This window comes from Pongo abelii, chromosome 12 (genome assembly GCF_028885655.2).
Source record: "Pongo abelii isolate AG06213 chromosome 12, NHGRI_mPonAbe1-v2.0_pri, whole genome shotgun sequence".
Classification (NCBI taxonomy): Eukaryota; Metazoa; Chordata; class Mammalia; order Primates; family Hominidae; genus Pongo; species Pongo abelii.
In genome coordinates, this window is record NC_071997.2 from 27,665,660 (window position 1) to 27,680,667 (window position 15,008).

Genomic DNA, 15,008 nt, shown 5'->3' on the forward strand with positions numbered 1-15,008 from the left:
CAAATTACCAAAATGACTTAAATCAGAAATCCCGGCTGGGCGCGGTGGCTCACGCCTGTAATCCCAGCACTTTGGGAGGCTGAGGTGGGTGAATTATGAGGTCAGGAGTTCGAGACCAGCCTGACCAACATGGTGAAACCCCATCTCTACTAAAAATACAAAAAATTTGCTGGGCATAGTGGTGGGCGCCTGTAATCCCAGCTACTCAGGAGGCTGAGGCAGGAGAATTGACCCAGGAGACAGAGGTTGCAGCGAGCTGAGATCACACCAGTGTGCTCCAGCCTGGGCAACAGAGTGAGACTCCATCTCAAAAAAAAAAAAAATATATGCATATATATATATGCAATCTAATAATGTATTTTTAAAAATACATCATGACCTTGCACCACGAGTGCAGCCTGGGTGACAGAGCTAGACCACGTCTCAACAAAAAACAAAACCACCATGACCTACTATCTAGGAATTATTTTTTAAAGCAATGTATTAGCCAGTTTAACAAACTAAAAAATTAAAGTGATATGACTATCTCAATAGCTGCAGAAAAAGCATTTGATAAAATTTTATACCCATTCATGATACAAACTCTAAGTAAACTTAGGCCAGGTGTGGTGGCTCATGCCTGTAATCCCAGCACTTTCGGAAGCCGACGTGGGCACATCACCTGAGGTCAGGAGTTCAAGACCAGTCTGGCCAACATGTCAAAACCCCATCTCTATTAAAAATACAAAAAAAATTAGCCACGCATAGTGGCAGGCACCTGTAATCCCAGCTACTCGGGAGGCTGAGGCAGGAGAATTGCTTGAACCTGGGAGGTGGAAGTTGCAGTGAGCCGAGATCACGCCACTGCACTCCAGCCTGGGCGACAGAGCAAAACTCAGTCTTGGGGGAAACACACACACACACACACAACTTTAAGTAAACTTGTAAGAAAAGGGAATGTTTTCAACTTGACAAAATGCTTCTACAAGCCCGGCCAACATGGTGAAACCCCGTTTCTACAAAAAAATGCAAAAATCAGCCAGGCATGGTAGCACACTCCTGTATTCCCAGCTACTTAGGAGGCTGAGGTGGGAGAATCCTTTGAACCCAGGAGGCGAAGGCTGCAGTGAGCCGAGATCGTGCCACTGCACTCCAGCCTGGGCGACAGAGTGAGACCCCATCTCAAAAAAAAAAAAGCTTCTACAAAAAACCTGCAGCTAATATCATATTCAAAGATGAAACACTGAGTCCTATTCCCTTATGGCTATATATGAGGCAAAAAATATCCACTCTCACCACTTTTATTCAATATTGATATTTGAAATACTAGGCAGAAGAAAAAGGCGTTCTGAGAAAAGTAAAAGAGAAGAAGTAAAACTATCTTTATACATCTAGGTCATAATTACATATGTAGAAAATCCTTTTAAAATCTACAAAAACCTACTAGGACTAAAACATTGAATTTAAACAATGTCACAAAATAAAAGGTCACAAAATTCTATTCTACTTTTGTGTATAGGCTATCAAAACCTGGAACATAAAATTCAAGAATAAAATATCATTTTTACAATGGCATTGTAAAGACTCATGAGATATTCTATAAGAGCCATAAAAAACCCCATGAGATAATATGGGATACATTTAACAAAATATATTTAATACCTATACACTGAAAAGTACAAAACATTGTTGAGAGAAATAAAAGACCTGCCTAAATAAATAAATGCGTGGATACACCATGTTTATGGATTGGAAGACTCAATATTGTTAAAATCTCAACTCTTCCCATACTGACCTGTATATTCAAAATAATGCTAATCAAACCCCAAGTAGGTTTTTTTTTTTCTGTAGAAAATGATATACTCATTCTAAATCTATATGGAAATGCAGAGGACCCATAGTAGCCAAACATTTGAGGAAAGAACACATTTGGAGGACTTAACTAACTCATTTCAAGATTTACCATAAAGATATATTAATCAAGTCACTGGGTTACTGGCTAAAGATAGATGTATACCCAGAAGAGAGTATAGAAACAGATCCACACATATATGATCATTTGATTTTTGTGAAAAATTTGTAGATAATTCAATGATGAAATAAGTCTTTTCAATAAGTGGTGCTGGATGACTTCATAACCGTATGGGAAAAAATGAACCTTGACCCTTATCTTACATCATACACAGTATTAATTCAATTGTAGCACAGATCTAAATATAAAATCTAAAAATATAAAATTCCTAAAAGAAAGTCCATGCACCTTGGTGCATGCGAAGATTTATCAGGATATAGAAGTACAAAGTATAAAAAGAAAATTGGTAAACTGGACTTCATCAAAAATGTAAAACTTCTGCTCTTAGAATGATTTTATTAAGAAAACAGAAAGGCAAGCCAATGACTGGGAGAAAATATCCAAAATCTAAAGTGTTCAAAAAATATCTACAATTTAATAACAAGAAGATAAACATGCCAATAAAAAGATGGGCAATAGATTTGAACAGCTACTTCACAAAAGAAGATAGACTCATGACCAATAAGCATGTGAAAAGCCGTTCAGCATCATTTGTCGTGAGGAAAAGGTAAACTAAAATACGAATGTGATAATCTTACTCATCTATTAACAATACCAAGTGTGGGAGAAGATTTAGAGCAACTATCACACAGTGCAAGCAGGAGTGTGAAGTGATACAACCACTTTGTTTTTTGTTTCCATCTCCTCCAGCATTTATCCTTTGTGTTACAAATAATACAATTAGACTCTTTTAGTTATTTTTAAATGTACAATAAATTACTGTTGACTATAGTCACCTGGTTGTACTATCAAATACTAGATATTATTTATTCAATTTGTCAGGTTTTTACGAAGTTAAGCATACTTACCATATAATCCAGCAATTCCACTCCTAGTTATTTATCCAAGAAAAATGAAAACTTACATGAACATAAAGACTTGAACACAATGTTCACAGAAATTATATTCCTCATGGCCAAAAACTAGAAACAACCTGTTATGGACAAAACTGTGTCCCCTCCAAATTCATACGTTGAACCCTAACCCCCTAGCGTGGCTGTATTTGGAGACAGGACCTTTAAAGAGGTAATTAAGGTTAAATGGGGTTATAAGGATATAAGAACAGGGAGAGACACCAAGGATGCACATGCACAGAAGACAGGCCATGTGAGAATGCAGCAAGAAGGCAGACATTTGCAGACCAAGGAGAGAGGCCCCAGAAGAAACCAAACCTTCCGGCACTGTGATCTTAGACTTCCAGTCTCCAGAACTGTGAGAAAATCATTCAGAGGGAAATAAACAAATCCACAGTTACAGAGGAAAATCTTAACATGTCTTTTCAGTATTTGAGAGATCAAGAATACAAATATAGTAAGGATTTATAAGACTTGACTGACACTATTAACAAGCCTAATCTGTAAATATATATAACATACATATATGCGTCCACCAAGAAGTGAGCACAGATGCTTTTCAAGGTCACGTAGAATATTATCAAATATTGATTACATAATCTGCCACTAAGCAATTCTTAGCAGATAACAAAGAATTAATTATCATAAGCCATTTTATCTGATCACAATATTAGAAACATTAGACAATAAGATATTAGACACAACAAAGTAAAAATAGACTAATAACCTCAAGTCCCCTGTACATTGGAAAGTTTTTTAAAACTTCAGGTCAAGTGTGGTGGCTCATGCCTCTAATCCTTGCACTTTGGGAGGTTGAGGTGGGAGGATCACTTGAGGCCAGGAGATCAAGACCAGCCTGGGCAATATAGTAAGACTCCATTGCTACAAAAAAATTAAAAATTAGCTGGGTGTGGTGGCTCACATTTGTAGTGTTAGCCACTTGGAGGCTGAGACAGATGGATCACCTGTGCCCAGGAATTGGAGGCTGCGGTGAGCTATGATTGTACCACTGCACTCCAGCCTGGGAACAGAGTGAGACTCTGTCTCAAACAAACAAACAGACAAACAAACTTTAGTAATTAAAAATAAATCATAATGAAACGAGATGATATTAAAAACTGAATGGCAATGAAAGGATTATCTCAAAACTTGTGGGCTGCAGGTGGCTGCACCCAAAAAAATAGAAATTTCCAGTCTTCAATGCATAGAAAAGAAATAAAATCATGAAATGTGATACATTTATTCTAAAATTCATTTGAGACAGTTTAATAAGGACCAAGTACAGTCCAGATAATTTGAGGGAACATTAATTCTTCCAGATATCAAGACTCAACATAAAATTATAATAGCTACAAGAGTGTATTATTGACAAGGGGATAAATTGACCAATGGAGCAGAATGTATGGGAACTTATTTTTATGACAAAGCAGACTTGACTTATATTTCAGAGAAGAAAGGACGACGGATATCTATTCACAAAAATAAAAATTATATGTCTACTTCGAACTGCACAAAATCAATCTCAAGTAGGTTAAAGTCCTAAATGTAAATGGCAAAATTTCACATACTTTCAAACATTTAGAAGAACTTTTAAATGAAAATATAGGAAAATATCTCTCTGGCCTTGGGATTGTATAGGATTTCTTAAAGAAGACATAAAAGTATAAACTATATAGGAAAATACTGATAATAATTCTGAGTATATCAGAACTGAACATGTCTGTTTATACTGCAAGGAAGGTGAAAAGACAAGCCACAGACAAGGATAAGATAATTGTAATATCTTTAAAAGGATTATTATCAAGAATACATAGAGAATTCCGTTAAAAATCAATATAAAGGCAGGGTGTGGTGGCTCAGGCCTGTGATCCCAGCACTTTGGGAGGCCGAGGTGGGTGGATCACGAGGTTAAGAGATCAAGACCAGCCTGGCCAACATGGTGAAACCCCATCTCTACTAAATACAAAAAAAAACTAGCTGGCCAGGGTGGTGCGCACCTGCAGTCCCAGCTACTTGGGAGGCTGAGGCAGGAGAATCACTTGAATCTGGAAGGCAGAGGTTGCAGTGAGCCAAGATCATGCCACTGCACTCCAGCCTGGCAACAGAGTGAGACTCCATCTCAAAAAATATATATATATATGAAAAAGATAAGCTACACAATAGAAAAATGGCCAAAGTTTACAAAAATTTCATTCAAGAGAAATTCGAGAAAATGTTCATAGAGGAAGAATCCTAAATGGCTAAGAAACATGAAAAGGTCCTCAATTTCACTTGTAATCAAGGAAGCACAAGACAAAAAGTATGGAAAAAATTGTCTGACAATATCAAGTATTGATTCATATTTGAGAAAATAACTCATGATTTCTAATGGCAGAATGACACTGTAGAGAGCAATTTGACAAAAACTTAGAGTTGAAATTGCATATATCTTGGATCTACTCCAGGCATATAGCTTTTTAAAATTCACTTCCAGGCATAAATATAGGGAAACATGTCGTCAAGGAGAAATGTAAAAGGTTTGTTGCAGTGTTTTATCACAGAAAAAAGTGAAAAAAAATTAACTTTCCTTCAATATGGGAATGAATTTTAAAAAGGGAATATTTATATAATGAATATATGCAACTGTTTGAGTAAAGCAGTACACTATGTATATATCAAAATAGATGTGTCAAAATTATAATATTGAGCAAAGAGGGCAAGTTGCAAATGAATATCTCCAGCTATGTTTGTTATCACTTAAATAAAAACCAAAACATACCAAATAACATTATACATTATTTGTGGGTATAAGATTGTAGAAAAAGTATAAACATATGCAAAGGAGTTAGACACACTGAGAGGAAAGTTATGCACACCAGCAATTAGGGAGGTAGGAGGGAAAAGGATGAGAGAAGTTTTATCTGTAATGTTTTATTTCTTTAAACAAGGAGACATTTGAAGCAAATATGGCAAAATGTTAGTATACTTACATGTGGGAGCTGGGGATATGTTTATCTGTTTTGTTACTTTTGCACTTTTATGGTATGTTTGAAATAGTTTCTAATTTTAATAAATGCTAATGATTGTTCTGGATGTAGGGTAGATAAGAGATTGTAGAAGAATCAAAGTATAAGGAGAATGGTTAGCATGCTACAATCCACAGTACATTTAAATAGTTTAAGTGTTTGTTCATACATTTAATTTATGGAAGGCCAAACAAAACTCTTTTAAATATGATGCAGGATGTATTATAAGCATATTTTTCCAAACTTACTTGCTCGACCTCTCTGTTGAGGGAATCTACTTTTTCTTTTAATCTGTTACCCTCTGCCTCAGCAGTGATAAGTTCCAGTTTGAGGGTATTGTTATCCGCCTCTGATTGACGGGCTTTATTTTCCCAGTTTTCAGCATCTTCATTGGCTTTTCGAAGTTGTTCCATCATTTGCCGGTTCTCAGATTCCTGAAAAGCAAACTTTAGCTATTACTTTAAAATGTTTAAAATGTTCAACATATGATAAAAATTAAACATTATTATCCAAGTCGTTGGGAATTCACTTGCCATGAGAAGCGTTTATAATAGAACCCTGAGGAAATGTATCTATACTCTTAGTTTAGAAAACAGGTCATCCTGTAATTAACAAAGAGTGCAATCAGGATCTGCCCTGGCTCCTGAGTAACACTCAGTGAACACTAGCAAATAGTAAATTTAGGTAAATTACTCTTTTCTTCAAGACCTGAATGAATTTGTTCTTATATTTCCTTTTGTTCAAAGTCCTCCACAGCCTGCTTTTCCCATATGTCTGCTTACTGACTACTTGCTGGTCTGGATTCTGAGCCTCTGACCTTTCGTACTGGTGTATTCCCTTGTTCCTGACCAATTTACTGGGCTGTGCTGGCTACAGAGCTTCTGAGTACTTGCATATTTTAAGTGTCAACTTCTGATAATTTCCTGTCTGGTGCCTGCCTTTTATTCATAGCCCCAGCCTTAATTATCTTGATCATGAACTGTTCTGTGATTATCTTTTACCTGCTAGTCTAGTAACTTTCCCTGCCAGTCTAGTAACTTTCCTGAAATTGCTCAGAAGTAAACTATCAAACCTATGCCAATAAACACTAGTTGTAAATATGCATTCATGTATAAATTGAGCATACAATAAGAACCAGATTTTTTAAACTTTCAAAATTCTATCATGAGCAGAGCAATTGAAGTAGGGTCTGATTTCTAGTAGGGAAATAAGGAGGGAAAAAAATTCAGCTCCACAAACAATATAATAGACCGAGTAATCATTATTAGGCTATTTTTAAAAATATTTTATTATGGTTTGGTGAATTCATTCTAAAAAATTAGTTGTAATTTTGGTAATTTTTTTAAAAGGCACTAGATCTCTTTCTCTCCTGTTAATAAATAGTGCATGTCCCTATCAGAAATGCTGGGCTAAATAAAATGACCAAATTGCAATAAATAATGTCTAATACTCCTTTCAAATCAGATAAGCCATCCCCCGATTATGTTTACTGGTGGAAATTCAGCTAATATTGCCACCTTGTGGCCTCTAATGTGAAAGATCTTTGCCAAGACTGTGTTAGTCAACAATATACTAAACTACCTCATTGGCTTTCAAGATTCAGATACTCCAACTGTGTCAGTAGGAACCTGATATGTGTTTTCCATGATTGTACTAAAAATCATAGTTGTGTACAGAGTATGTACTTGGAGGGTGCTTGTACAATATACTTAAACGAATTGTATTCACATTGATCTTTACCCTCTTTAACTTTGTGCAGTACTTACTGTCTATGTCATTCACTTAAAACTGCCTTACAGCTTTGTGTTGTTAGGTGTGGATGTAAAGCCTCCCCGATAACACCTTGTATTTCTCTAAAACAGGAACCATTTTTATATTAAATTTAGTTCTGTGACCAGGTAGTACATTATTCAAAGTGAAAAGGGATTCCACAGAATGTCTCTCCTGTCCTCCAACCACCCAGTGCTCCCTCCTTCTTGGCAAGCAGAAAGCATATTTTACCCTTTTTCATATCCTCCCATAGAGGCCAGAGCAGTGTTGAGCATGACAGGCAACACTATAAAGAAAATGAAACTGTTCTTTGGTATTCTCTATTTTCTTTCAGGATCTCTTTACTTCTATATGGTGCCTCCCCTGTATCCACAGCTCCCTCTGGCCACCCACAAGTCTCACTGCAACACTCCATAGGCCTCAGCTGAAATCCTTTGCATTTCTTGCCTAAATTATGGCCACAACCTCTTCTAACTGCTCTCTCCACTTCTGATTTTGTTACCCTTCTGGTTTATTCTTGACGTTTCCAAAATAAACTTCCTAAAAGGCAATCCTTAAATAACTTCTATGTTTTAGTTCTAACAAAAGCTTCTGAAAATAGGGTTCAAAGAAGGTCTTTCTTACCTCTCCTTTATCATCCACTTGTACACACTACTCTACCTACAGGACCTACTTTTTCCCCTACACCTTTGCTCATGTTGTTCCCACTGCCTGGCAGTCATTCTGTTTCCTCTCCGTTTTTCATCTCTGGAACTCCAGCAGCTAGCACACTGCATAAATGAGTGAATGAATGAACTACTCGACACTTCTTGATGGTCTATCCCTATCAGAATGGATCCATGGTTCATTCTCTCCGGGCCTGCATCCGTCCAGTGTTATGCAATCTCATAAACAAATTCATACTAGGATGCTAAAATCCCCAGCACTTTGGAAGGCCGAGGTGGGAGGATCACTTGAGCCTAAGAAGCTTGATGTGTGATGTCTGAAAATATAATTCTAGAATCTAAAAGTTCTAATCCCTAATGGTGGAATTTCAGGTAATATTACTAACAGTCTAGGGAGATAAAGGGAAGTGTTTAACACTGGCTGAAAGCTTACTATGTTAAATGTTGCTCTGGGGTGAGTGCGGTGGCTCATGCCTGTATTCCCAGCACTTTGGGAGGCCGAGACAGGTGGATCACTTCAGGTCAGAAGTTCGAGACCAGACTGGCTAACATGGTGAAACCCCCGTCTCTACTAAAAATACAAAAATTAGCCGGGCATGGTGCATGCACCTGTAATCCCACCTACTCAGGAGGCAGGAGAATCACTTGAACCTGGGAGGCAAAGGTTGCAGTGAGCCACGATTGCACCACTGCACTCCAGCCTGGCAATACAGTGAGCCCGTCTCAAAAAAAAAAAAAAAAAATGTTGCTCTGGATATTCATTTATTTATTTCTGACCTATTCTAGAATAGATTCAGATGGCTCACTGTGCTAGGTGTTTTAAATTATTTCACTTACTTGGGTGTTCCTCCTGATTACAGATGGGAAGAATCAGAGAGGTTGAGTAGCCTGCATAAATAAAAAGCCTTCTGTTCATTTATGGTATTACATTGCTGAAACCTTAAAATCAAGAAGTGTAGGAAACCACGTGCTTTTCCTACACAGGCTGCTTGCTGCCTGAAAGCAAGGATTGCAATTTAGAAATCCTTAGAATCTCTTCTGTCTCAAAGCCCTTAACAGCACTATGCATACCATAAATAAATGTTCAAGATATGTTTGTGGACTGACATGAAACGATAAAATAGTGTAGGTGGATTGATTATTATAATAGGTATAGTATTACCTACATACCACTCAAACCATTAATGGGAACATTCTCCCTCAATTTTAGATAATATTTTACCTAATAGACATATCTAAAATCCTCAGTAAAGCTGCCTGTTTATTCCTGAGTTGCCACACATGCACCACACATGTCATCTGAAGTCATGTACATGTGCCTGGTCAAATGATTGCTAACAGAGAAGTGTGAGGAGAACCATCTGCCTTGTGGTCCTAAAAAAAAATGGACGGCCCCGTAACAGGGTAACCAATTCTGATCTGCTACATAATCAGGTGGAACCTCTTTTATCAGAGGTTTGTAACTGGAAACTCCACCACTTTCAATTAATTATAAGCGAGGTCAGATTGATTCTAGCCCTTTGTCCATCATCCAGTTAGGAAGATTCTGCTTGTTTAGAGTGGCAGAGTCACAAAACAAAAGAGGCATATTCTCGAGGCATCTTTCTGAACATTTTAAATATGTAGTTAACCCACCATTGTCAAAACTAAAATATACTATGTATTAAAGAAAGCTTTGATTCACCTGTCGCTCTGAGTATACCAAATTCTAAATTAACTCTAGTGAAAACTAAGTATCATGAACAAAAAGAAAAAAAAAATACATACTTCAGACTTTAATATATTCTTCAGCTTGTTAACCTCCAAATTAGTATCTTGAACCTTCTGTTTTATGTCATTAAGTTCATTATGAGTGTCATTCAATTTTTTGGACAGTGCCTATGAAAAAAAGGTATATTTGACTATGAAAAATAAAAAATTTCTATATCTCAAAAATACCATAAACAAATTTTTAAACACTTGGAACAAATAAAATTAACGTACCTAATATATAAACTCATGTAAAAAAAGAAAACACATGAGCCCAATAGCAAGTGGGCAAATGACCCAAATAAGCAATTCAAAAAAGGAAGCATAAGTAGGTAAGACCTGAAAAAAACTAAACTTTACTAGCAACTGAAGATATGCTAATTAAAACAACAAATTACTATTCTGCTTATCAAATTAATAAAGATTTAAAGCTATTCAGCTATGGTAAAGAATGGGCATTTCCATGTACTACTGGAGTAAATGTAGATTTGCAGAAAGCAAATCTGTGATCAGGTATCTGGTGATGTATCAAGAGACAATTTTTAAATGCTCATAAAAACAAGAAAGACAAAAATGTTGATTATTGTTGAAGGTGGGAAATGGCACATGGGGATTCATTATATTTGAAAATGTCTATTTACATTTTTTTAATTTAAAAAAGAAACCTCAGCTGGGTGTTCTTCCTGTAATCCTAGCACTTTGGGAGGATCACTTGAGCCTAAGAGTTTGAGACCAGCCTGAACAACATAGTGGGAACCCAACTCTACAATAAATAAATAAATAAATAAATAAATAAATAAACAAACAATAATTAAAAAGAAACCTCACAATTTGTGATTCAGTCTGAAACGAAATCTAATAAAATTTAATGAGATGCTGCCATTAAGGCATTATTTGTTACAGTGACAATATTTATTCACATTAAGTGAATCATGCAGTAAATAATAGTATATCTACATAGTGGCATAACCACATAATGGAATATTACATACCTGTGAGAAATGTTTGGAATGATTTTTAATAATACAGGGAAATATTTGCCTATGTTAAGTGAAAAAAAATCGTGCTAAAACACAAAAATACCTCATTATTCCAATTTGTTAAAAATTGTGGTATCAAGGATAAAATTTTTTAAAGTTTCCACTTTCTAGTCTTCTGCAATACTGGTTCTTAACCTGTGGTCCACAGAGACAGACCTCTCTTCTACCTTGGGCCTATGACCATAACGAAGGAAAAAACTACTTTTGAGCATATGTAAATTGTTATGACAACAGTTTTCTTCTGATTATAAAAAATGTTTACAAAGTTCGAACAAGGCAGGAAAATGCTTACAATATTATAGTAAGCTAATAATAGCTAAAAAATATTTACTGAGTGATATACTGGACAGTACAGTAAGTGTTTTCCAGGTATAGTCTCACTTACTAACCATTTTTACAGATGCTACATACAGAGACTCAGTTGGTTTATATGATCACACACACAGAGAGCAAGATTCAACCCATGTGAATCTTACTCGACTCTACTGCCTCTTCATGTAGAAAAAAGCATGATACAAAGTGATAGGTGATTTTATCCCACTACATTAGAAAATGTGTATAAAAATAGTGTTAAAATTTTTAAGTGCACTGTATAGCAATTAAAAATATGTCAAATGTAACAGTAACTGAGTGTTAAAAACATGGGGGCTTTTCTAAACTCTTAACTTTTTGTTTAGAAAAAAGACTTTCTATAATAAGCTTCTATTTCTAAACCAATAAAAAAAATAGAAACTAAATTTCTAGGTTTTCATAAATAAGATATATCCACCTTTAGCCCATATGCTCTAGCTGTAAAGAGTACACAAAGGCAAACCTTACAAATTCCCATGTTTTGGTTTTTATTGCTATTCATTAATTTTTTTAATAAACTTTTAGAATAGTTTTAGATTTACAGAAAAGTTGTGAAGACATTATAAAGGGCACGTCTATTGTTAACATTTTACATTAGTATGGTACATATGTCACAATTAATAAGCCAATATTGGTACATTATTATCTAAAGTCCATACTTTACTCAGATTTCTTTACTTTTTACATAATGTCCTTTTTCTGTTCCAGGATCCCATTATTCATTAACTTTTAAACAAAATACTTTAACATCTCAGATAATTTCTTATGATTAACAAAGTATTACAACTTTATAGCTGTTTAAGCACATTAATAATCTTCAACAGTTAAAGAATACAGACTTTCAGGATGCAAACTAAACACACTGAAAGTAATATCAAAGTGGGGAAAACCACTTGGTCTTAAAAATTTTGAGAAGGGAAGAAATTTTCCAAATAGGATTTTTAAATGTTCAAGTTAAAATAAATGTTATTGGAAATGAGAACTGCAGATTAGACTTAAATATATTGCCTTAGGGAGAAAGAGTAATTATAAGAGGAACTTTCCTAAAAAGAATCACAGTGCTAATGAGGACCAAAAAACAAGGCACAGTCCATACATTCATACTTAAAACAGAATAATATGTAGTCCTTTTTTTTTTTTTTAAAAAAAACCTATTCTTTTCTTTAAGGTTTCTCAAGGTTTTTATTCTCATTTGTTGATTATTCAAATATTTATCCTTCAGCAAGGAAGTACTAAGGTTTAATACAAATATAGCCCTGTTCTCTCTTTTCTTTAATATTTAACCCTTTGTGTCTGAGAATTCCATTTAAAAATTATGTGGCCTATTTTGTTATTTAAAAAAAAAAAAAAAAAAGGCTAGTTCCAGTGTCTGAGCTCTTCTATAAAATGAAATGAGGGCTGTTCCTCACAAGAAATTCATATTTTTTTTTCTTGGAGAAAATGATTCTAGGAACAAGTATACCTGGTTTTCTTGTTTAGCTTTGGCAAACTGTTCCTGGAGATTGTCATTGTCATGAGCCAAGATATCTCTTTCCCTGGCAATCTGGGCCAACTCATCATTTGTCTCATCCAATTGCCGACGCATTCTGGAAATGTCTTGTTCACACATAATTAGGGCCTCAGTAGACTGTCTATTCCACAAATCAAAGAATACATAAGAAGAGACATTTTACTGAAACAGAGCAACAAATTCTCACAAGATAGAAGATGGACAGTTAGCATGAAAACATTTGAAGAGATTTTAAACACGTTTGAATTTATAGGAATAAATACCGCAAAGACAGTGCATTAGAGTTTCTCAATGTTGCCATCATTTCACTATGAAAAGGATGCTAAGTATACATAATAGTCAATGATTTGCCAAATATTTCAAAACTTCTGACATCAAGTATTAGGAAGGCTTTCATCCTACTTCTGTTATGGCTTAGTCTCCTTTACAGATTCCTCTTCCTCTGCCCACTTAAAAATTAATGCTTTTCAGGGCTCAAGCCTTAGCCTCCCAGTTATTCTCACTCTAACCCTTCTCTCAGACAAACTCTATTCATATCCATGGTTCCCAACCCCATCTATACCCAATGACTCCAAATTAATTATCTCTAGTTTTAGCCCCTCTGTTATACCCCAGACTTATATTTAACTGCTTACTAGACATGTCTACAATAAGGTCCCAAAGGTTCTTCAAATTCAGAGGTAAAATCATTTTTTCTCCTTATACTTTCTTCATGTTCAGTATTCGTCCCTGGCCAGAAACTTGGCATTTTCCTGGTGTCTCTCCTTCATACAAAAGCATTTCACTCCTTCTGTCCCACAACTCCTAAACCCCAATTTATCACCACCTCTTCTGCTTAGGTATCTTTCTAACACAAAAATCTCCTCAGAATTCTTTAATGATTTCTTATTGCCCAAAGGATATAACCAATACTCATTTGTCTATAACACAAGCCTCTGCCTGCCTATTTAGCCTCCTCCCTTCACTTCTCCCCTTACACTCTAGGTTTCAACAACACTCACCCACTTGTTGGTCAAGAGGCTTGAGAACATGATCTGTGGTTCTTTGCTATTCTTTCTACTTTAAATGCCCTTCCCTTCCCCTTATTTTACTTGGCAAACACCATCCCCTCTTTTAGTTCCCTAGACAGACTTAGGCCTCCTTTGATGAGAGAGTTAGCACTTTACACGTATCACTAAGCCCCTTGTTTCTTACTATCTTTGTACCTAACATGGTACTTGGCCCCCCAGTAAGAGCTCAAATATTTGTTGAATGACTGATTTACCTTGATGCCTGTTCCATCTCAGCAATGATATTCTTCATGCCTGAAATGGTCTTTTCCTTGAAAAATAATATAAGTATTAAATAAAAAAATCTTAAGCTGTTATTTCTGTTAAAATTGAATGAACAAAAAGAAAATTTCCCTTTCCCTTTAGGTTTCCATTTAGTTTTAAAAACATGTATGTCCTATTCTTTTCCACACTTTAAAGCCTAGTATATCAATGTGAATATTTGCACTGGGTAAAAATAGATTATGTTCATTAAAGTAAAGGCTATACTTAGGTGTAATTATATGAGATCAGTATATCAAATTCTTTGTTAAAAGATATTTTGTGCAGTCACCCAGCAACACAAGAACCGTATAACCACCTGTTTTTGGAGGCAAACCAATGGTTTGGCATTGGAGTATTGGCATTTTATACCGGGAATAGAACTGGTTCTCTTGTTCACATTCTTTATGTTATAAAACCCAGGGAAGCCAATCATGTATACCTAAATTTAGTTTTTAAGAATACTTTTGATTAAGTGTATTATTTATATTAGCCAGCAATAAAATCTTCAAAAAGCTGTTCCAATCCAATTACTTATAGAAGTATACTACTGATATTTAGGTCAGAGCTAATAAGGAGGTAAGCATTAGGCCTAGAGCAAAGGTAAGAAAAATAAACTATTTTATATTTTCCTTTTTCAAAGGTGTGGTGAGGGAGTAGAAGTAGTGGAGTCAGTCAAGGCAGAAATGGGTTTGAATATCTCA

At 35.4% G+C, this 15,008-nt stretch overlaps 1 protein-coding gene across 21 annotated transcripts in view; it reads right to left on the bottom strand.

Moving 5' to 3' along the window:
• TSGA10 (testis specific 10) overlaps positions 1 to 15,008 on the bottom strand; it is a 169,443-nt gene that overhangs the window by 73,968 nt on the left and 80,467 nt on the right. For 17 of the 21 annotated variants that reach the window (XM_024242280.2, XM_063713356.1, XM_024242282.2 and 14 more), the window contains 4 exons: positions 14,259 to 14,314; positions 12,947 to 13,115; positions 10,112 to 10,222; positions 6,158 to 6,343 (listed from right to left, as the gene is read on the bottom strand). In XM_024242280.2, the coding sequence (XP_024098048.1) occupies positions 6,158 to 6,343; positions 10,112 to 10,222; positions 12,947 to 13,115; positions 14,259 to 14,314 (522 nt within the window). The remainder of the gene's footprint in view (positions 1 to 6,157; positions 6,344 to 10,111; positions 10,223 to 12,946; positions 13,116 to 14,258; positions 14,315 to 15,008) is intronic. The other 4 variants (XM_063713358.1, XM_024242273.3, XM_063713357.1 and 1 more) reach the window with 2 other exon arrangements.